A 22,024-nucleotide genomic window follows, 5' to 3' on the forward strand; every position below is an offset into this window, starting at 1 on the left:
TACCACATTGTACTAAAAGCAATTTTAAATAAATGTGTCTTCAGCTTTGTTGTCGCTAGAGCTTTGTTGCTAACAATTAGCCACAGACGCTAATTCTTTTTGAGAGCCCAGCACTATCTATCATAAAATGCTTGTTTTAAAATCAGTTCATATCGACTCTTCTTCTTAGACAATCAATGAAAACATAAGACAGTGATAGAAAAAAAAAAGCATCAGCCTCCATTTAAGTGACCACAAAAAACATTTCCAAATGACAGAGATATAAAAAAAACAACAACAAAAAAACAATGCTTAGTTGGACTTACGTCAATCTTGTTCCACTTGTTGCAGCTGCATCACTGGAGGTTCAAGCATACATAATCCCAACTGTCTGAACTTTCTCTAATAATAACACTAAAAGTTACGGTTTGAATTATTCCATAACAGCTCCAGTATATACATATTAAAAAATAATAAAGAAGTTCCTAATCAGAATGTTATTTTTTAAAATTACTTGTCTGCCTGATTAATCTAATAAAAACTGAAGTAAGGTATGCTTTAAATCTCCCAGCTTTTATATAATTAAGTCTAAAACTGTGTGCCCATAAAGCAGCCCAAGATAATGAAGAAATAATTCAGAGTCCGTCTGTGCTAAAGGGGAGGAATATGTGAGAAAACCAAGTAGCCTGTCAAAAATGAAAGCTTTCTAACACAAGAAGGGTCCCTCCACCAAGTCCCAGGAATTGCTAATTGGCCTTTGAAAACAGTTTTATAATGTCTTTAATGTTCTCCGAGGCTCTGCAGGAGCTTAACCAGCTCGAGAAAACGGGGCTTTGGAAAAACAAATTCACAACAAAACCACCCAATAGCAGCCAAATTTACATGAAACTATATGCAAAAGAGAAGGGAGCAAAACAAAAATTTGATGTCCACATTATTGCCTTTAGACAGTTTAGATTTTGGCCCTCATCTAGTATATCCACTTGTGCACTTCATGTACTTGAGGTCATAACAGCCATCTTCCCAGATCCTGAAAGCCCCATCATCAGGAATCAGTGTGGAAATGAGCTGGTTTTCTTTCCAGAACCAAGTAACAATATTACAAAAGAACCATCACAGAATACGACAACAATATTATTAGGTTTCCAAAAAAATGAAGCTATATCTTCTCATCTTGTCCACGAGGAATAGTTTATTACAGCTGATGAGGAACCTTTGACATTCCAATTGGCGTTTTAGTTCGAAATTTTTAAATTGAACTTAAATGCATTAGAACAGAGCAAACAGCTAATATTTCAGAGCATTTATTTATTGGTAATAATAGCAAATCCATGGTTAATATTGACATCATGGTTAGTTTTCATCCTCGTTCGTTCAGTTTTATAGCTTGTTGACCCATCTGTCCATGCTCACCTCCTCCCAACACAGAGCATATGTAACCTTTTCTCTGCATTTCCTCCTTTTTTAAAATCATTATTATTTATAACAGTGAAAAACAAAGCCAGATTTTCCGTGTGCTAAAGTTTCACGCCTCCACGCCTTTTCAAACAACCTCTTCCTTATGTCCACTTTACTTTTATCTACTTCCTCAAAGTCTTCTGTTTCATTTATTGCTTTTATTATAATGCAATGCTTGTCCAAAGCTCCCAGCCATATTTTCTAAACAAAAGTAATAGCCAACTGTAAATCTTGCACTCATGCTGTTGGTTTTCACAGGGGAAGGGTTTATCAAGATTTACTGCTTTCTTGTTTCGAGTATCCTCCAGCCTCTGATTTGGTTTGAGCTTCCAGCTGCAGAGGTTGCAGTTGGCTGGAGACGCTGGTTTCTGTCTCAACCTCTAGACTGTGAATAAATAGATGGGTGAATGAATTCATGTGTGGCTGTGGAGGGCCGTGGATAATTATGTGAGGTAATTGTCACACTGAAAGGCACAGCCACTGCACAGGGACGTTGATTTGCACAAAAAAGGAGGATCTAATAAGATTCACTGAGAGATTGGCCGGTTCAGTTTCATCAATTGATGGATCACAATTACTCCAACAATTGAAATATCTTCACTCGTGTTCTTTAATGAGAACATATGTTTTTTTTTTTTTACTAAAAAAAATATATATGTAGACAGTTGTTAGCATGTAGGTTCTACCTGCTGTCAGCTGTCTAAATGCTAACTGTCTAAACATTACAACTGTCTTACACTAACAGGTGTCAACATGTCAACAACTTTCTGCACGCTACCATCTTTCTATACCTTAACAACTTTTTACATGCTAACAGCTTTCTACTCACTAACAACTGTCTGCATGCCAAACGCTAACAACTGTGTACATGCTAACAACTTTTTATATGCTACTGTATAAATGCTAACAACTTTCTACACGCTAACAACTTTCTACACGCCAACAAATTTTTACATGCTAACAGCTTTCTACTCACTAACTGTCTGCACCCCAAACGCCAACAACTATGTACATGCCAACAACTTTCTACATACGTACAACTGTCTACACATAATGGCCTGGGTCTGCTTTGCTGCTTCCGGATATGAACATCCTGCTAGGTTAGGTTAAGCTAAATGGCAATGTTCAGTTGTCAGTTTGTGAGCTTAAGCCCAAGGTGAAGTTTCCTACACAAACCAAGCACTTCACCTCCAACCATTAAAAACATAAGTATCCATACTCCAAGTGTGGCTCAGTCTTGACTTTCATGTCACTTCTCGCACCCGCAATGTCAAGAACGAAAGATGAATAAAATGCTTCACATCAAGCCAGACACTGGGGAGGAGAATGTTGACAGAACAGAGCCACAAATACTGCCGAAGGAAAAGTCTTGACTAAAGGTTGCATCATGCATTCAGTACAACCAGCAGGGGATGGGATGAAAACACATCACACGAGTTTATTATGTCACAAAACTGCCTGAGAGGCAACCGAGGCAGAAGTCGCAATGACCAGACCAGTAATTTACACAAATGTATTCTTCGCTCATATACGAAGACATTTCAATTGTTAAACTTGTGTTTTGTTTGTCATATTTCTGAGGCCTTGTCGAGTCTATCAGAATGCGACACTTTTGACTGTGTTTGCCTATTTGTTTTGTAGGTAATCCTTTCAGCCTTGTTTTGGCTTTGGGGGAGATAAAGCCTTCTAAAGCCCTCTCTCTCTGTTCTCACCCTGTTTTGTATTCCTACAACAAAAAGTCAACAGTTACTTTTCCACACTAGCCTTTTTTTCTCCCTCCCACTTTGTTTCTGGACCGTGCTTCTATTGTGGCCAGGACTACCTGAAATCTTGACGTGGGCAGTTCGCGCTGTTTCTCAACTTTGTCAAAATCAGAAGTTTGAAAACATAATAAATTGCTTTTAAACGACTTTTTGGATCATGTAAGGGAGACTTTATGGCACAGAGTCTGAATACAAGAAGACACAGGAAATCAATGGGAATCTTGAATGAACAATGGATGTAGCTGCTTTGTGGATTAACATGGAATGGGAAATAGAAGAGCAGAAAATGTAAAACGGAAATTATTACAGTCTTTCATTCAGTCAATACATTTACCAAATACAATGACAGAAGAAATTAATTTAGGTAGTTTTTTGTGAAATATAATAAAATCTAGTGAAGAATACCAATGGATAAAATCACAGACCAATGTCTACCAAAGGAGGACATTCGGACCAACTGCTGTCAAAATTCACCCTGAATGCAGACTGCAAGATGCTGAAAGAAGTCTCCAAAAACTCATCAGTCATGTAATCTGAGACAGTCTTTGAAAAAATATAATCTAAGGCAGAACTGCTCCCTGCAACACAAAAATAAACCAAAACATACTTTAGATACTTGAACTTGGGGATGTTTGCTACAGACAACAGGCAAAAGGGGAGGGCCCAGCAGAGTACATGGTAGTGCTTATTTAATGGGTAAACATCAACAATAACTATTGTGTCAAACAAATACCATAGCCTTTTTTTTTTTTTTTTTTACTAAAGTTAGCAACTTTAGGTCCACACTTTGAAGTTTTCTCACTTGTCCTTTGAGGGTGAGACAACGCAAGTTATATAAAGGTTTCAAAAATTGCTAAACCGAAATTCTGTTGAAACAGCAGAGAGAATAAGTGCAAAACATACATTTCCTGTCTGCATGACCTCTACACGTCTAAATTTAACCGCACAGTTCACTGTTTTGAATCATATATTTTCAATTTCGGAAGCCAAATTTTCTCAACCCGAGTTTAACAGACATTGCTGTGTGAAAGTAATGAGGCCCACGTTTTACAAAAACTGACAGGATCTGGTTAATGGTGTGGAATATGGTGTGGTAGATTAAGTAAAATGTTTCAGCATCTATGTGATAGATTTCACCCTTTCCTATAACAAAACAGTAGTTGGGCACAGACTGTACTTAACAACATAGCTTTAGAACGTTACGCGTCACTGAATCTGTTGTGGGAGACAGGAATCAATCTATAGTATTTTTCATTTCAGCAGCCGCGTGCGCCTATTTCCTGTTTTCCCTATAAATGCTACCCTGCCGCTGACTTCAAGGCGCCAATAACGGCAGGAGTGAGTCTTTGGGCTCTTCCTCCACAGTAGATAAAGCTTTCTCATTATAACGGGCTCCAATATAATCCATCACATTGACAGGCAAGCTTTACTTATAACAGTCATAAGATTCATTCGAAAAACTTCAGGGTCTCGTAACGCTGAAACTGGGAGCAACATTTGACAATGTCTTACAAAAGAATAATAAAGCCATTTCATTTGTACTTCTTCATATTCCATAACATTACACACACAAAGAGTGGAAGTTCTCGTTGGATTTCATTTCAAAGAGGCTTCTACAGTAAAGGTTGATTAACTATGTGCAATGCTGCACAAATATATAAACATCAAACATTGTGTGGGTATTAGTTGGTCTAATAAGTTTACACCATGTCTAATATTTAGCTAAATATTGACATTTATATTTAATATGGATATCCATATTGAGGTAAGCAACATATTTAGCTTTGTATTTAAATAAATATTTGGATTGATATTCAATGTAGATAAATAATTAGGTACAAATTTTATTTAGATTAGTGCTTAATACAGGTTAGTGAAGCTATGTTGATGAAAAATGTAATAAAAGCGTATTAAAACGCAACCTTTACTGTGTAAGCAGCAAACGCGCACACAGCAAGAGTCGGGTTTGGGGAAATTAGACTATTAGTGATTTCGGTGACAGAAAATCCTTCAAAAACAAAATTTGCATAAAACAGCTAAAATTTCAAACAGATCCACTGGGTGAACTTCCAGAGCTGAAAGTGCCTTGCTCTGGGACACAATGGGAATATTTAGTCACCACAATTGGGTCCACTTGCGAGTGACAAATCGGACCCAGGTCTTGTTTGCAGGAGATAATTCAAAGCCTGATAGACGCCCGGGGACTTTGAATTTCAAAGCTGAATGGCAGAAGCTCACTGTGTGTACCCACAGCTTCAAACCAGCATAAATATTAATGGTTCACCGAGGCAGGCTGGAGGTGTTCAGCAGTTTAACGAAACACTATGAGCAAATTACTATTAGATTTCTGCCAACTGTGTTTACATCAGAAACAGCAGCTCAGCGTTTGTTACATCCAAAACGCTGGATGTAAATCAACACCGTAATGAGTTGGAAATACTGCGAGATAACCAAACATGACATAAGCCTTTTTGTAAAAAAAGAAAAAAAAAAGATATGCACTCAACTGAATGTGGTTACTATGCGTCTCTGGCAGCGGGGATGTATAATTACAGCGCTAAAAGCTCCAGTTCTCCGGGATTTCCATGATTGCCCAGGAAGAAATCTTGCCAAAACACCTTCAAATGAATTTCTAGTAAACAATTTGACAAATGGCACGCTTGACGTAAAACAAAGCACTGCTCTAAAGCGTAAAAGTGAAGCATTTTTTTGGTTACTTGTTGTGCTCAGCCATTTTGACAGCTTCAGTTTCATTCTGTGTTCCACTGTAAGAGCTGATGAAGCAATGAGACGTTCTGTTCTGGCAACTACTGTAAGTTAGAAACAAATTCAAAATATTTTGTTCATTTACATTTTCAGTTAAAATGTAATGAAATATTCCTCTTGTAGTTATACTAACATATTCTGCTTTACTTTTGCAAGGCACTACTTGTCTTTTTGTTAAAATGTAGAATATTATAGTACATGTTTACTAGCCATGAAACATTTACGAAGATGTGAAGAAGAATAATACACATCTCCAAAATTATTCATTCATTGAGCTTCAGTGCATTTGAGCTGTAACAGTTTAAACTATTTTTTTTTAATTTTGACCAATCTTCCAGAAGTGTATTTATGAGGTCAGACACTGATGTTGGATGAGGAAGTCCAGCTTCTCCACTCTAACTTATCCCAATGGTGTTCTGTTAAGTTGAGATCAAGAAGCTGCAGGCTAGTTAACTTCTTCTACAACAAACTCACTAATCCACATTTTTAGGGATCTTACTGTTGCTATTTTCACATGCTCCGTTGCAGTGTTGTATAAAGTACTGAAATCTCAGAGTCAAGTAAAAGTACAAGTACCTCTCCAAAATACGACTTTGGTAAAAGTCCAAGTCACTGACTGAAATGTTACTTGAGTTAAAGTCTTAAAGTATCTGAAACTTCTTGTACTTAAGTATGGAAATTACTGTAAAAATGGATGTACTCAAGTAATGTAATGAAAAGTACAAGTAAAAAGTAAAACAAGGCAAATGCAGTTTGAATGACATTTTTTATATTTTGGTAAACTTGTCAAATACACTTAAAATAATGTACCCAACCAAGTGCAGGCAAAATTAAACCTGCTAATAGATATACCTGCAGGCATCATTTAGTTAAGAAAATTAGGTGCTTTACCTATAGCACAAGGTTAACTTAACCTGCTTTACAACTGAACTAGCTTCTTAGTAAACCCTCCAGGACAGAAAATACAAAGTTTTTGTAAGCCTTAAGTTTTCCCTTCAAGTAAGGTCAGTGCTGAAAATGAGAAAAATAAATAGTACAGAAAAGGCGGCCAACATGAAGAAAAAGAGCTGTTACGATTACTCTACTTCACAAATCAGTGAATCAGTCAATAGGTGGTGCACACAACTGGTCAGTATGCAAAAGAAAAAAAAAAACCAGAAAACTTTGGAGCGGGGGGGGGGGGGGGGGGGGGGGGGGGGGGGGGGTCTGCCCACTGACGCGGCTCAGGGATTACGTGACACGCAGTGCCCTACAATGCACTGTAAGCTATGTAATGTGTTTTGAGGCAATTGACCAAAATCCCGGACAATTTTTAAATTCCCCCCGGACATCTTTTTAGGTCTGAAAAGTAGGACATGTCCGGGAAAAAGAGGACGTCTGGTCACCCTATCACCAGCTGGTGGTTCCCCTGGAGCCGTGTCCGACGTAGTTGCAGTCGTTGTGGTCTCCGTCTCCTCCTCCATGTGGCTGCTACTGATTGCGAGACTTGCGTTGTGTTTAATGGGAGAAGCGAAACAGGTGTATCCTATTGGTGGTGATGAACAAGCCCAGGCAAGCAGGCTACGGACTTTGTTCGGTAGCCTGCTTGCTACTTGCTAATCATCAAGTAGCAAGGGGTGGGGTCAAAACACTTCGTTTCTCTCTCGGTTTTTTGTAACGAGTAACTAAACCACACACTGAAAATGTATCGGAGTAAAAGTACGCAATTAAGTTCGGAAATGTAGTGAAGTAAAAGTGAAAGTCATCAAAAATTTTCATACTCGAGGAAAGTATGAAGTACTCCAAAATATACTTAAGTAAAGTAGTGAAGTATTTTTACTTCGTTACTATACAACACTGCTCCGTTGCTATTTTTTGCGTGGCTGTTCATACTAATTAGCCACAAAGAGAATTCTGTGTGAAATGCTTACTTTGCCAAAGTGACCCAGAAGAAGAACACTGACGTCACAGAGCAGGGCACTGCTTGCATAATTGATAATGGAGGGAGTCATTTACAAACTGATTATCACAAGATCATAACACAAAGGAAGCTGATAAAAAGACATATTTTTTTGTGGAGTATTGAGTTCAGTTTCTGTAAGAAAGTCTGTTTGGATGTGTAGTCAGAGCCAAGACTGGTCTGATGTGACACACTTCAGTGAAACAGACTTTTGTATTAAGTTCATAATTATAACCTTCGGCCATTGTTTACGTCTGGCTTCTTCTGGAGTAGAATATGTTGGAACATGAACCTATCAGGAAACTTTTGAAAATGTCTTGATATGTGATTCTTTCTACTGGAAGCAGAGGGCCAGGGCTCATTCCTGGGAACCATCTACCCGATCATGGCCCAGACCTGCCAGACCTCGTCTCCATCCGTTTTACTGCCAGAGATGATGGTTTTCATTGCAGCTGGTGATGTAAGGCTCTGATGCAGCGACTCAGTCATGAAAACAGACCATGAGCCTCAGTGGATGCTGTGATTTTTTGTAGCTGAGTTGCAGTCGCTACCTATTGCCTTGATTCTGTTGTAATACCACTAACATTTAGTAGTGCAGACATTTTACAGCTGGACTCCTCGCACATCCTCTTATGGTACCACTCTGAAGCCCCCAGAGCGACTCAGAGTGACCCGTTCTTTCAAAAATGTTGTGTCTCCTTATGCCTTGATGCTGGATTTTACACACCTGTGGCCAGAGAAGTTTTTAGATCACTTGAATTTAAGGATTTGGATGAGTGTGCTTTAAACACGTTTAAAAATGTAGCGTATTCAATAATTCATCTCTGCAAGAGACGGTCTCTGTTGACATAGCTCGCTGTGTTCACTTTGTACAAAATACAGCGACTCCACGCTTAAATCTCTGATTGTCATTCTTTACTCTCGTGAATTTCAACCGGGCTCTTCTTCATTTGCCTGGAACAGAAGAAAATGCCCTGATAAAAACGGCATCCTACTTATCTCACTCTCGTGTTCATATTTAGTCCTGGCGTGCCGCATGGTTCCTCGCGCTGCACCCTGGGCTTTCCTCCCTCCATTATCGGCGGCCTTAATTCAGGCCGAGACCTGACACACATTCGCTCACGCCCTAAGAGAAAACATTAGAGGCAAAACTCTCCAGCCGTTGAAGCGCTTCGTAAAGCTAATTATTACTGAAGTATGGGGTGTAATTTGCTAATCACATTTCTGACCTGACTCACCTATTAAAACATGAACTCGTTTTTCACGTTGATTTTCGTCCCCCACTCTGAATCACTTCCCTATCTATCTTCATCTTCATTACCATCTGCCCGTCCCTCTTTCTGAACTCTCTTCCACAATTTGGTCTCATGCTTGTTGAATATAAATCACATTTCAGTCTCTTTCATCAGGCTCCCTTCGCTCTAAATGTCCATTGAGCATCACCAGGCACTACTATTTTTACACGGCTGCTCTAAAGTGGCTCGTCCTCCGGCTCTGTTTTCAGCTCCTCCAAATATACACCCGGCCACCGGACTGACATCAGCCGGCATTCCGCGTGCCTCGGTCATATTCAGGGGATTTACGTCTATAATTATGCGAGCGTGTAACACAATCTGATACAGGTGAACAAACTTGCTATTAATGTATAATGAACCGAATGTGAACTGAGCCTCATGCAGAAAAACCTAGTATTTTCTTTTTCAGGGATGCTGTAAACTCATCAATATCAATCCCTTAAAACTCATTTTTATGAATTTTCTGACTTTCTCCTGAATGATAATTACAGCCAAAAAATGTCTCATGCTCTTCAGCGAACCTGCTGCTGGTTGCCTTCCTTCGCTCTTTTAGACTCATTAATGGGCTGTTATGATGCCAGTTACAGGTAGGGCGATACTATTCTCGTCTATCAGATAATTACTCTGTCAGCAATCATTCAGCTGGATGCCAAATGCAATTACAGAATTCATCCGGTATTTTTCTTGGATTTGTTACAATTATATTTAAGGAACAAGCTCTTATCTGAATTCACTGACGTCTATCTGTCTTTAAACGGTAGCAAGTTCCTTTCTCAGGGTTTAGGACTCTAGCAGGCCACAAACCCAAACTTGGGACAGTGGGGAACAGTCACAGGAGTGGCCGTCATATAAAAATGACTGTTAGAGGTAATATACAACTCATCCAGGAGGTCACAACAGAAACAAAAACAACATCTAGAGCACCACAAACCTAATTTGTCTCAATTAAAGTCAGGGTTTTATTATTTGATAAGGAGACTGGGTAAACATGGCGCCCCTGGGGGAAAAAGGCCTGAATCATTTGCCAAAAAACATCTTGACGATCCAGAAAACTTGTGGTAAAACAAACTAAAAGTAGAACTATCTGGAATGTATGGCTTCAATTACAATCTCCATGAAATTCAAGGGTTTCTCAAGGAGAATATCAAACGTAAAGTCAAATATGGTGGTAGTGTGAATTAAAATAGTTCTGTAAAGACGATCGGGCCAATGTTTCTGTAAAAAGTCAATGATAGTTATCACAAATGCTTGGTGGTAGCTGTCAATGCCAAGGATGAAACAATCAGTTATTACGATTAGGATTCATTTTGTATCAACAGAAATACTAAATTCGTCAAGAATCTAATTTTGATTCTTACTGTAACACATTTTCATGCAATGTCATGTTCAAGTTTTCATCTTCAGCACTATGTTTTGGTTTGTCCAGGAGAACAGAGAGCATTGCTGCATCATACATGAGGCGGCGCCACAGTGGCTTATGGAGGGACTGTAAGCGCAAGCCTGACCTTGCAATTGTTAGCGATAGTCAAGTCAAGATAAATAAAAAGTGCTGGTACAATCCACAACACTGGAGCCAATGTTCACGTTTTCACATCTCAATGCAAAAGAATGGCCTCCCGCCTTATTTCCAACAAAACTACTTAGACTTTTAAGGCGCTGACGGCTGGCAGAGATGATCGATGGCATCCTGGTGCCCTAGAAGTTACGCAACGCCACAATGAATGATTGAAACGGTAGGCCTTGAAGTCTTTGGCTCATTCTCGAACAAGTATGGCCTTGTTATTGTTTGTGTCAAGCTGTGTTAGAGAAGAGACCATCTGAGTCACACAAAAAGTCTGCATATGGAAAAAGGCTTGGAGAAATGCATTCAGCTATGGTAATGGATTATTTTACATTGGAGTGAATATGCACATGCTACCCAGCGCAGTACGCACGGAAAACAAGAGCCCATTTTAAAGCTGACAGCAGTGCATACGTTTGTGGCCCTAAGCAAATTGCACGGCGGGTGTAGGCAAATGAGGCTTAGTTCAAATAAGGCAGAGAGTTTCAGATCTGCCTCCTCCTGCCAAACCACATAACAGTACAACTGTTCACATATCAAAAGGAGACGAGCAACAAGTCAGGGTTGCACGGCAGAAAAGCAACGCTGCCACCTCCATTAGCAGATTTGAAGGTGCGAAACCAAGGCGACAAGGAAGAGTTAATGGAATTTTTACGAGCTCAATGGACTTTAATGAGGACAGCGGTGTTCTCATCGAGTCTGGATCAATTTCTTGCAGACACATTTCAGGTTTTAGGTTATTTAACATTTAATTGACTTCGTTTGGGTACGCTGCTGCATATTGATCCAACTTTTTTTTTTCTCATTTAAAGTGAGGGCGGTCCGATTTTTCATTTAACCTGTCATTTAGCATTTTACGGCGAACTCATTAAATGTGGCAGACTATCAAAAGTGCTTTGCTTTAAAAGCTGGAAATAGAAAAAAAAAAAAGGGTGACATTAAACATTTGCCGCCTTTCGGATCAGGTGCCGCTTTTGCAAAACAGTCGGCGCATTGAGAGCCTATGATAAAAGCTCCAACTCTCTTCAACCCTTTCAAATAGCATGAGAGTGAGGTCACCGAGGTGATGATTCATGTTATGAAAATAAACCGGGGGAGCATTCCAGACCTGTCTGAATTTATGTAGACACCTCAGTCAGTCAGAAACCAAAGAACACGAGACCTGCTCCCAAAAAAAAGAGAGATCCACCTCTGTCTTCAAGCATGTGTGTTATCCTGTTACCCAGGTGTGACTCGGATTATCCCATTATATGAAATCCTTTTAGACTCTTTCATGCCGTGTTTGATATTCATCAAGTGCGCCAGTTAAGACGTCTCACCAATTATGCAAATGAGGAAAACCAGAAAGGTTTGCAGATGAAGAATTTTAAGACTCCTTCAGGCTTAAAAATAACTAACTAAATAATCCTAATTAACACAGGTGATTAGTAATTGTTTCACTGTGATACAGACCTGATCGGGGCATATCTATAATCTGACTTCGCATGCAGCTTAAACACAAACCAGTTTTCCTGAATCACCATCAACTCTTAGGCCAATCTATGCTAGAGTGCCATCCACTGGCCAACAGCAGCCACTACAACATGAAACCTTGATTGAAAACATAAAAGTGCAACAAAATAGTGCACCAGTTTGCAACCACATTAACAATATATTTGATTAGCAGCTAGGAAGCAAATAAATAAATTAAATGCAAAATAACAATTGCAAAAGAATAGATGGGCTACATAAGCTTTATTGAAGTACAAAGATTTTTTCCTTTTTATTTAATATTAAGTCAATCTATTTACAAAAGAATCAATCTGATGTATGTACTATTATCAGAATGCTATCTTATTGCATAATTTAAAAATAATTTGCATATTTATAAAATTTAAAGGGTTTGTGGCTCACTGTTGAGTATACCTCATGGTAATCTTTGGTTTGGGAGAAGAATTTCTTTAAATTATTTCAGTTTAAAGAAAAAATTTAAATTGAACCGCTTTGGATTTTATTGATGTATTAAACACAGTTTAACTATCACAATAAAAGTGATAAAAGAACACCTTTCTTGGTGTCCAAAGTAGGATGTTTGTATCAGTTAGCTAGCTGTCGCTTTAGCATGAAACAACTGGCCTGTAGAAGGGCCAGTTGAACCCTTTCTGGATTTGGATCTGGATTTTTAAATGATTTCTTCCCCCTTTGCTAATTCCAGAACCAATTTGGATATTAAAAAAAGTGCAGTTGAAGGAGGTCGCTGAACAAAATAAAACTCGGCAGGAACTTCAAACGAAAACTAGATGAAAATGCCTCAAGTGACTCCTTTCAATGTGACAAAGCATAAACATCGCAAACAAACAAAAGAATAGCAAGGTAATTCAAAATAATAATGAGATAAAAGATTGATTTAGCCTAGTTTCTTGATGAAAACAACTTTAAAAAGCCACGGTAAGAGTAATTAAATGTCTGCAAAAGATCAGCTCTATTATTTTGCTTATCTGGTTTATCCTCAGATGTTAAAACAAAACAAGAAAGTAGCAACAGGTTCGTAACTAGGGAAGAAAATGTTACTGAAATATTAAGAAACTTTAAGTCCATTATATCAATGTAACAACTACAGCTAAGATGTGCTGTTCTTCATCTAGTTTTCTACTTCCTTAGCTAGCTAAGCTAGCTATTAGTACTACAGCTAAACTAGCTATAAATTCTTGCTCCAAATGTCCCAATTATTGTGACTAATTTTTAGTGTCAGTAATCATCCACCACAAAAATATGGGACTTTTGATCAGCTTGCTTTGCACATGACTTAATATTCTTGATGTACGTATTTTTCCTCATGTGTATAGTCCTGACCAGAAGGTCGGACAGATTCTGGAAAAAAAACAAACCAGAGTCCCTGGAGGAGAAGTCGACTGCCGAGGGAGGAAAAAAAGTTTGTTCTCTGCACACAAGTGGAGCAGAGTGCATCTCTTCACAGGAGAGGCTGTTGGAACGTCGCTCCGTCTCCTCCCAGCTCTTCTCACTGAGGATTCTGGCTGTGGCCGCGCCGCCACCTGGGAGTCCATCAGTCATTGTTATGGGCAGCCATCCGTTCCTGTTGCTCTGCTTAAATAAACTGAATGGGGCACAGACGGAAAAATACTGCGCCCCATCAAATGTTAAGCTCTGCAAAACAGACTATCTGGAAACAAGGTCAGGCTTCATAACCAGAAGGCTGCAATGTGTCCGTCCGCTTCTCTCTCTGGGAATATGGAGGAACTGCCCATATGCTCCGCTGACACCAACTACACCTTTTTTTATTTTTAAGATGAGGCACATAAATCATTTATGACAATGCCAGGGTAAGGCTTGTGTTGCAGTGCCATCTGACATTTTGGACAGCAGGACAGCTTGTTATTTATTTATTTTCTAGAGAAGAAAATGAAATATAATTTTAGCTCCTTTGGGTCATTAACACTTTGAAACATTAATGTAAAGATAGATAAGTGGTGTTTTTTTTTGGTTTGCTAATGCTAATAATTCAGACTGCTCTTTCAAAAAATAAAAATAAATCACAAAATTCAAACAAATTTAAGCCTGGACTTTAACTAAACCACTCAAAATGTCAAAGGTTCTTGAGTGTACGCAAGGTTTCCCTCAGAAAACTTGCTAAGCCCGGTGGTTGGAGCCAGTCATTCATCTAGCGGCCTGTCATGTATTTGGGTTAAAAATTTTCAAAGTTGACAGGAAATTTGAAAATATCACGTGATAATTATGTGCTATTGGAAGATTAATATCTGAACATCAAGTATAAAGTCTTAAAAAATGCAAACATTTAAAAAAAAAACTTAAATAAATAAGCGATGCTAAGACTGGTGGGGGCAAAAGTAAAGCCTGGTGGCCCACCAGGCTTATAATGCACTGGGGAAAACTCTGATAAGGTCAGAAACTAAAGAACTTCTTCATGAATTTGTGGTAAAGAGCAGAATTACTGATTCCCCTCATCATGTGAACTTGCCCAGGTCTTGAAACTGTAAATTCGCCATAAATCGCCATTATATTTGACTGCATGTACTAAGTCATTTTTTCTGAAACGTTGCTAGCTTTACACCACATCTAACAGGACGCACACCTTTAAAAACCTGAGGCATTTGTCTCTTTGAGTCCAAAGATGTTTTTTTCTCAAACGTTTTAAGGATCTTCAAAAGGTGTTGTAGAAAATGTCAGGCAGACCTTTGTGTTCTTTCTACCTCGGAACCATTGATGTCATTTCCCCACAGTCTATTATTGTTGAGAAATAAACACTGACCTTAACTTAGGTGTAAAAAAAAAAAAAAAAGTCCTCTGTGGCGTTTCTTTGTCTTTGTATTTCAGTAGTTTCATGAGTTGTTGAGATAAATGGATAATTGTTTAGTTTAATCTACTGAACTGAAACGTGTTACGCCCTTTTTCCAAATGATTCTGACCCGTGTTTGGGCCAAGTGACTCTTATGAACTATGACTGAAACCTTCTTGGGTCGTATAACCACATTTCCTGACAAGACCCCATGAGCTGAACGTAGAAAATTACTTAATGTCACTTTAAGTTGGAAACAACCCTTGGTAATAAGGCAAAATGACAAATGGGATTATTTATCAACATTAATTTTTGTAAGCTTTTACTAGACTCTTTAGATAGTAAATGCTACATTGGTCAGATCTCTGGCTTTACTTATGTTTTGCTGTGATTTTTTCATGGGAACACAACTTAAGTAGAATTTAGATCAATCTTATCCGTTGTTTGTCCAAAAACAAACCCATAATTGGTTCCAAGTAGCTAGAAGATGATGTTCTTCCTTGCGTACAGATCCAAATAATCTGTAATAGAGCTATATAAGGCTCTAATTGTCCAGTGCTGCCGATATTAGTCTTAAAAACTGAACTTCAAAGGAAGCCATCATTTAATCTTGGCCAAAGTAATATTAACCACAGTATTTTAGAAAATCCTTTGATCTGAGGAGCTAAATATGCTTCTGTCCCGACCAACAATAGTGGCTGGGTGTTGACGTTTCTTAAACATGTTCACACAATCACTGTGAGTCTTTGTGTAGGTGTTCAGAAGCACATTAGCCTGGCCATTGCCTTTCTACACAATTCTGCTTGATTCTCTAAAGAGAAATTTGAAACGCGTGTATATCTCTTAGAAAGTTTTCTTCCAGGATTCCTCTGCATTATGGTCCATCCATCTTCTAATGAACTGTGGCCAGCTTCTCTGAATTTCAGGGGTCTCAAACCTCCATGGCTGACACCCTTCAACCTTTAGATGCTCCAACATGCTTGAATCAAGTGGCTAATTTAGCTCTTTAGCAGGAAGTCAGGCTTCACAAAGCTCCGCTGGTGACCTTATTGTCTGGTTAAGATGGGCTGGAGCAGATAAATGTGTGAAGCTGCAGGTCACTAGCAGCCGAGACTCCTGATTTTGAAAACTGAACCGAGCTTGGCCAAGAACTGGACCTGCATCCATCACTTTCAGCTCTATCTGGTCATTCGGTCTGCACTGCTGTTTATACCTGCATTCACAATATCAACCTATTGCACATATTACTTTCATGCTAAATCAGAAACTATAATTCATACTTTACAAACACTCCACACAGACTTTGTCATATATGGCACTTTAATGTCGATGCTAATGTCATGGATCACCTTATCCACCTTATGGTGGATAACACCAAGAAAAGCACTGGCGGCATTGTTTTTTCAAAAATAAAGTAACTTAAAATGACCTATGATACTTACATTTATTTCAAACTTTGATTGCGGTCAGTGTAAGTGTGCAAATATAGGCAATAAATATGTATATCTCATTTGCTTTCCATTGTTTTAACATGTATTCGACAAAATGTTTATTATTTTTAATAATATACATGACAAAGCATGACTTCCTCAGAGCACACAGCATAGAATTAGACTGAATAGAACTACAATAATGGGTCGAACACAGTCACAAACACGTGATCTAGAATTTTCTCAATATCAGGACCGATGCAAATATTAATATCAGATCGGTGCGTCTTTACTTCTCAATGTTTTGTATCCATTTGCTTCCCCTTTACCACATAAAATCCAAATAAAACACAGCAACGCCTGTTTTTGTGATGCGACAAAACTTTAGGGGTGTCAATGCTTCCACAAGGCAAGGCATCTGCTCTGATACAGAAGCTTCCAGCGGCAGACCGCACTGCAATTACAGGTTTATTTTTGAAAACCTGCTTAACCATAAAGCACCCATAAATAGGTCTTAAATAACCGGGTGTCGGATGTCTGCAACCCTGTGGATCGCTGCCACCAGTTGCCACTACTAATTGCTCCCGACTACATTCCCCATAATTCCTTTGCTCCTGTGGATTATTTTTTTCATGCTTTGGGCAGGATGAGGTAAAAGGTTCCAAAACATCTTCACTAGACGGGCTCCGACCACATGAGGAGAAAGAAGTAGGTCATTCTGGCTGATAATTGGGACATTTTGGTAACAGAGACTCGTAATGGAACGAGTTCTGTTCCAGCAGAGTTAAGATTTTCCTTCTGGAGAAACCAGCAGGGACGGAAAAACAGAGAAGGAGCAAGAAGGCCGCCTCTCAGCAGAACAGGAGACATGCCCTCCTGTTTAGGTTTATTAGATTTTGGAAAGAAATCAAAGCTGCTGATGTGAACAAGAAGCAAATGAAACGACCGTCCTCAGTCTTATTTTCTATGCGAGTATAAACCAACTTTTGGGGCCTTGGACAAACTAGACGTTTACACTTTCTATCTGTCTAGTAACCTACTAAATGTAAGATTTCCCGAAAAAGGAGGTTTTAATCCAAGATTTGAGAGGTATGACTTACAGTCGTCGACGCAGCTGGCTTCTCGAACATCCTCTTCAGGATGTCCAGCTGAATATCAAACCTCTCCACCCTCTTTGCAGCCTGCAGGTCGTCCCTGAGCACCGGCTCGTCTGATGTCACTACCTGCGGCCCGGCTGGAGCGCAGGAAACGCAGCCCGAGGTCGTGCTCGCCACCTCCTCTCCATTTCCTGATTGAATTTCCATTGTTGTAGGGGAAACTGGACACCTCTCTGCGTCTCCCTGCAGAGTGCTGCTGCGCAAGGGGAAGCAGGAGGACAAGGCAGATGTTGCAGGGAGTCCTTCTCCGTAAGAGAGACTTTTTTGGGATTGACCAGGCATTCTGAGAGGTTGAAGGAGGGAGGAGGAGAAAGGAAGAAAAAAAAGAAGTTTTTTTCTCCCCCTCACTCCTGTGCCCTGTAATTACTCATGCACATGAAGGTTTATGGAAGCTCACATGTGGGTTTAGGAAAGCACGCTGAGGTACGAGCCACGGGCCGAAGCGGTGACGACAGGCCAGCTGAGAAAACCCGTTTTAGATTTAGGCATCTTTTGTTAGTTCACTGGAGTTTTTTTTAGGGGTAACCGATGTAAAAGGTAAATAAAATTGCAGCGTTTTTGAAGTTATTTTTGATTAAAAAAAAGATTTAGAAAACCAAACGTGCATTAATACCCTTTCCTTTCAGAAATAAGTGGAACTCAATACACTGAGTTCATTAAACCAAATTCTCAATAACATAAAATTACATTTTGTAACCTAGCAACATGTTCGACGGCTGTAGTAAGAAAAACTTACGCAAAGTCATAACACTACGGAAATAAAGTCATTCGAAAATAAGGTCGAAAAATATTACAAGAATAAAGTCACACAAGAGCAAAGTTGAACTAACACAAAAATAAAGTTATGACTTTATTTTCTTTAATACGGCTTTGTGGTAGATATGGTAGATGGCAGCTCAGCTTACAGAGAGATATAAATGTTGCTATGCATTTTATGCAAAAGTCAAATTATATAGAAGATGCTTTAATAAAACACCACAAGTTAGACTGGGCAATAAACTGAAGCACGTGTTGCCATTTCAGGAAAAGAGAAAGTCTGCATTTACATAGAAACTGTGAGATTAGTCGTTCGCCATGTATCAATCTCAGCAGGATTCCAGGAAACGGACTTCTTCCTCACCCGTCCCTTATTAAACAGGAAAGTGTACAAATCGCGCTGAACAAATCAAGGCGAGGCCCTACAGCTTTCATCTCTCTGGCCTGCAGCAGGGATTGTCCGGTTTCTCCAGGCGTACCGGCTCTTCACGGAGCGTTTTCTGGTGATGGGGGCTCGGCCAGAAGTGAGAAATTAACACATTGACTTGGTTTCCTGCGTGACTCGGAGACAGGGTGTCTCATCCTGTCACGGTCAACGAGTGAATCTGTGCAGATCAGGGCGAGTCTGAATGCAAGGCTGGGAGAGTGAGGCGCACCAAGAGACTGGCAGGAGGAAGAAGACAGGGGGAAAAATCAGGAGATACTGGTCTCTTAGGGATAAGACTGGTTGGAACCAGTGGAGTTGCTAACTGGGAAATATGCTCTTCAACTTAGATTTAAAAAAAAAAAATTTTTTAAATGATTGAAGGGGAAGTAAAGAGTGAAACAAAGTATTTGCCCCCAAGCCTCATAGCAGCCTCTCCATAATCTGTTATTTTAATCTTTGTAGAGGAATTCTGAACCGTTTTAATTCTGTCATATTGGGGCGTTATTCATACCAACTCAATAAATTAGAACATTACTGAAAAGCCCATTTATTTCTGGAACTTGATCACTAAGTGAAACTCATTATATAGATTAATTACACATAGATGGATGTTTGAAAGCCTATTTTTCCCCCTGTTAATTTTGATCATTTTCCACTTGCAGCTAATAAAAAACAACACATTTAAAATCAGATTACTACAAGACACCAATAAAAAAAGTTAATACAGAATTGTGGGCTTAGTTTATTAATTGCTTTAAGGATGATTTTCAAAAGGTACTTTTAACAAGCCTCATCAGAACACATTCAAATTTTTTATTAACTATTACTGTAGAGCATGGACATCCTGTCTTAGGCCACTAAAACCTTCATTGTGAGCTGATGACATTGTCTTCCAGAGAGCAGAGGTTTCCTGCTAACTGACCAGATGATTAAGCAGAAGGGCATTCCCAGAGCATCATTCTACCACCACCATGTTTGCCTCTTAGTATGATGGTCATATTCTCAACGGCGTGCGCTAAGTTTTAATTTTTGGTTTCCCAAATGGTCTTGATCATCCAGACCGCGTATTCGTTTTTTTGGCCAGCATTTGTGGATTATATTCATTGTGATTCGTTGGGAGTCCCAAATCTTTAGAAATAGCTCTGTATATGTAAATGGTTTTGTTTCTTATGTGATTGTGTGTTGCTGTTTGAGATCTTTTAGTCCACTAAAAAGGAGGTAAATATATAATTTACCAAGAAGATTGGGGGCAGTTGTTGCTTTTCACAAAGTGCCAGGTTGATTTGAATGGATTTTTCCCTCCTTTTAATAAATAAAATCATCATTTCAGAACTACATTCATGTCAAATGTGCAAGTAAGAAAGGCAAAAGCAGAAGAAATCTTTTAAAGCTAGCATAATTAACATCGTTTCTCATAGGGTAGGGGGGAATGGAAAGATGAAGCTTTCCAAATCCAATCTTAGGGAATGAGTGGTCATGATATATACCTCTGATAGCAATTTGGGGAAGCTGGAGGAGACCATATCACTGCATTCACAGTAGCCAAAGATGCATTATTCAGAGAGGGCCACAGGTTTGTGTCACTTTCAGCTGGATCCTGTTTCCAACGAGGCCACTCGCCTTACTGCAGTGACTCACATACCAAGGAGATGTACATTATGTCTACTCAGGCCCGTTTTTTTATTTTTTTTATTCTCGCCATTTCTTTTTACTCTAATTATTTATATTCCATCCAGTGAATACGGTAGGCTTAAAGAGAAAACAGGCTCTCAAAGAGCGGTGCCGACGGAATACTAAAGATTTCCTGTGATGTGCATGTCGATTTGCTGTTTAGTGAAAGCAGCAGGTGGACATTGTTCAAAGTGAAGTGCAGGATGAATTAGGCATGGGAGTGAACAGAAAGAACTGCAAACCAGAGATCATACAAGCTGTTATTTTATGCCAGAAGACAAGAAATGGTGCTGTAAAGATTTAAGACTGCTTTTATTAGGTGAACAGCGGCAGGTTCTTGTTATATTCCAGTCCCTATTTCTTGAATTTCTCACTATATCTGACTGTGCATGAATTTCATCAGACAATACACTTCAGAGCCTTGTAGAGTTGCTTGTCTTTTTAACCAAATTTTTGTACTGCTGCTGTTCAACAGTACAAGTACAACTTAACTTTAATTTAGTTTTTTGATATTATAATAGGATTTTGTGGCATCTTAAAATGTAACAAGTGTATCAATGACTGAAGTTATACTCTGATTTGATCATTTTATCAAACAAATACATGATAACAGTAAAAAAGTAGAAAGTTGAGTAAGACTGTGCAGTCAATAACGCAACTTTAGATGTTTTTCAGGTATTGTACAGAGACGAGTGTGGTGCGTTTTTGTCAACAGGTAGGGGGAAAAAATGCAGCATGACGTGCAGCATCACAGAAAATGATGTAGTTGGTATGCCGGGCCTATCGGTGGCGCTGTAACACTGATAAAGGACGACACAGAAAACACAGAATGCCGCCATGTTTGTTGATGACGAGAATAAGGCACAGGTGGGATGGAGAGAAAGAGAAAGGGAGAGAGCTTCAGGGTCATCATTATGGCCACATGGAAACACAAAAGTGGCGCTCGGTTATTTCTGGTTCTGGTCTCCAAGATTAATCCGCGTGGATGAATAAACAACTCAGCCTAAACGAGAAAAACCTTTAGAGGATACATCAAAAATGGACTCCGTAGAACATGGTGTATCGAATGTAGAAGTGGCTTTATAATTATTTTGAGGAATATTTTCTAACTCCAAGATGGATAAACCTACGTGCTTAGTAGATTTAAGCATTGCAGGTGATGTGAAGCTGTGTAAGGAGGGAGGCCGTGGCCTAAGGTAAACACTGGATGTCAAGGTGTTATTATTGGGCATTTTCTTTAGGAAAAATGGGCCAAAAAAAGAAATTGACTCTAAAATGTCAACAATTACTAGCACTGTTTGAAATGTTTCGTTTTGATTCGTCAACCGAGTTGCAAAAAATGTGTTGAGGAAAAAAAAGACGCAAACTAACCATCAAGAATTTGAGAAGACTCAAGCGTAAAGCTACCAGGAACACAATATTTTCCAATTCTGTCACATTCCATAATTGCAACCTAACTGGAGTATCAAGAAGTACAAGAGGTTGAAGATGGGTTTAAGATTAGCCTACGTAGGCTAATGGCTAATTA

The 22,024-nt window shown here is 39.1% G+C and overlaps 1 protein-coding gene across 1 annotated transcript in view; it reads right to left on the reverse strand.

Moving 5' to 3' along the window:
- Positions 1–17,939, reverse strand: part of LOC102237291 (xin actin-binding repeat-containing protein 2-like) — a 62,208-nt gene extending 44,269 nt beyond the window's left edge. Inside the window, exon 1 of the mRNA XM_014472137.2 lies at positions 17,586–17,939. Within this exon, the coding sequence (XP_014327623.2) occupies positions 17,586–17,924 (339 nt within the window). The 5' untranslated portion in view covers positions 17,925–17,939. The remainder of the gene's footprint in view (positions 1–17,585) is intronic.
- Between the last annotated feature and the right edge of the window lie 4,085 nt (positions 17,940–22,024).

This window comes from Xiphophorus maculatus, chromosome 24 (assembly GCF_002775205.1).
Source record: "Xiphophorus maculatus strain JP 163 A chromosome 24, X_maculatus-5.0-male, whole genome shotgun sequence".
Taxonomy (NCBI): domain Eukaryota; kingdom Metazoa; phylum Chordata; class Actinopteri; order Cyprinodontiformes; family Poeciliidae; genus Xiphophorus; species Xiphophorus maculatus.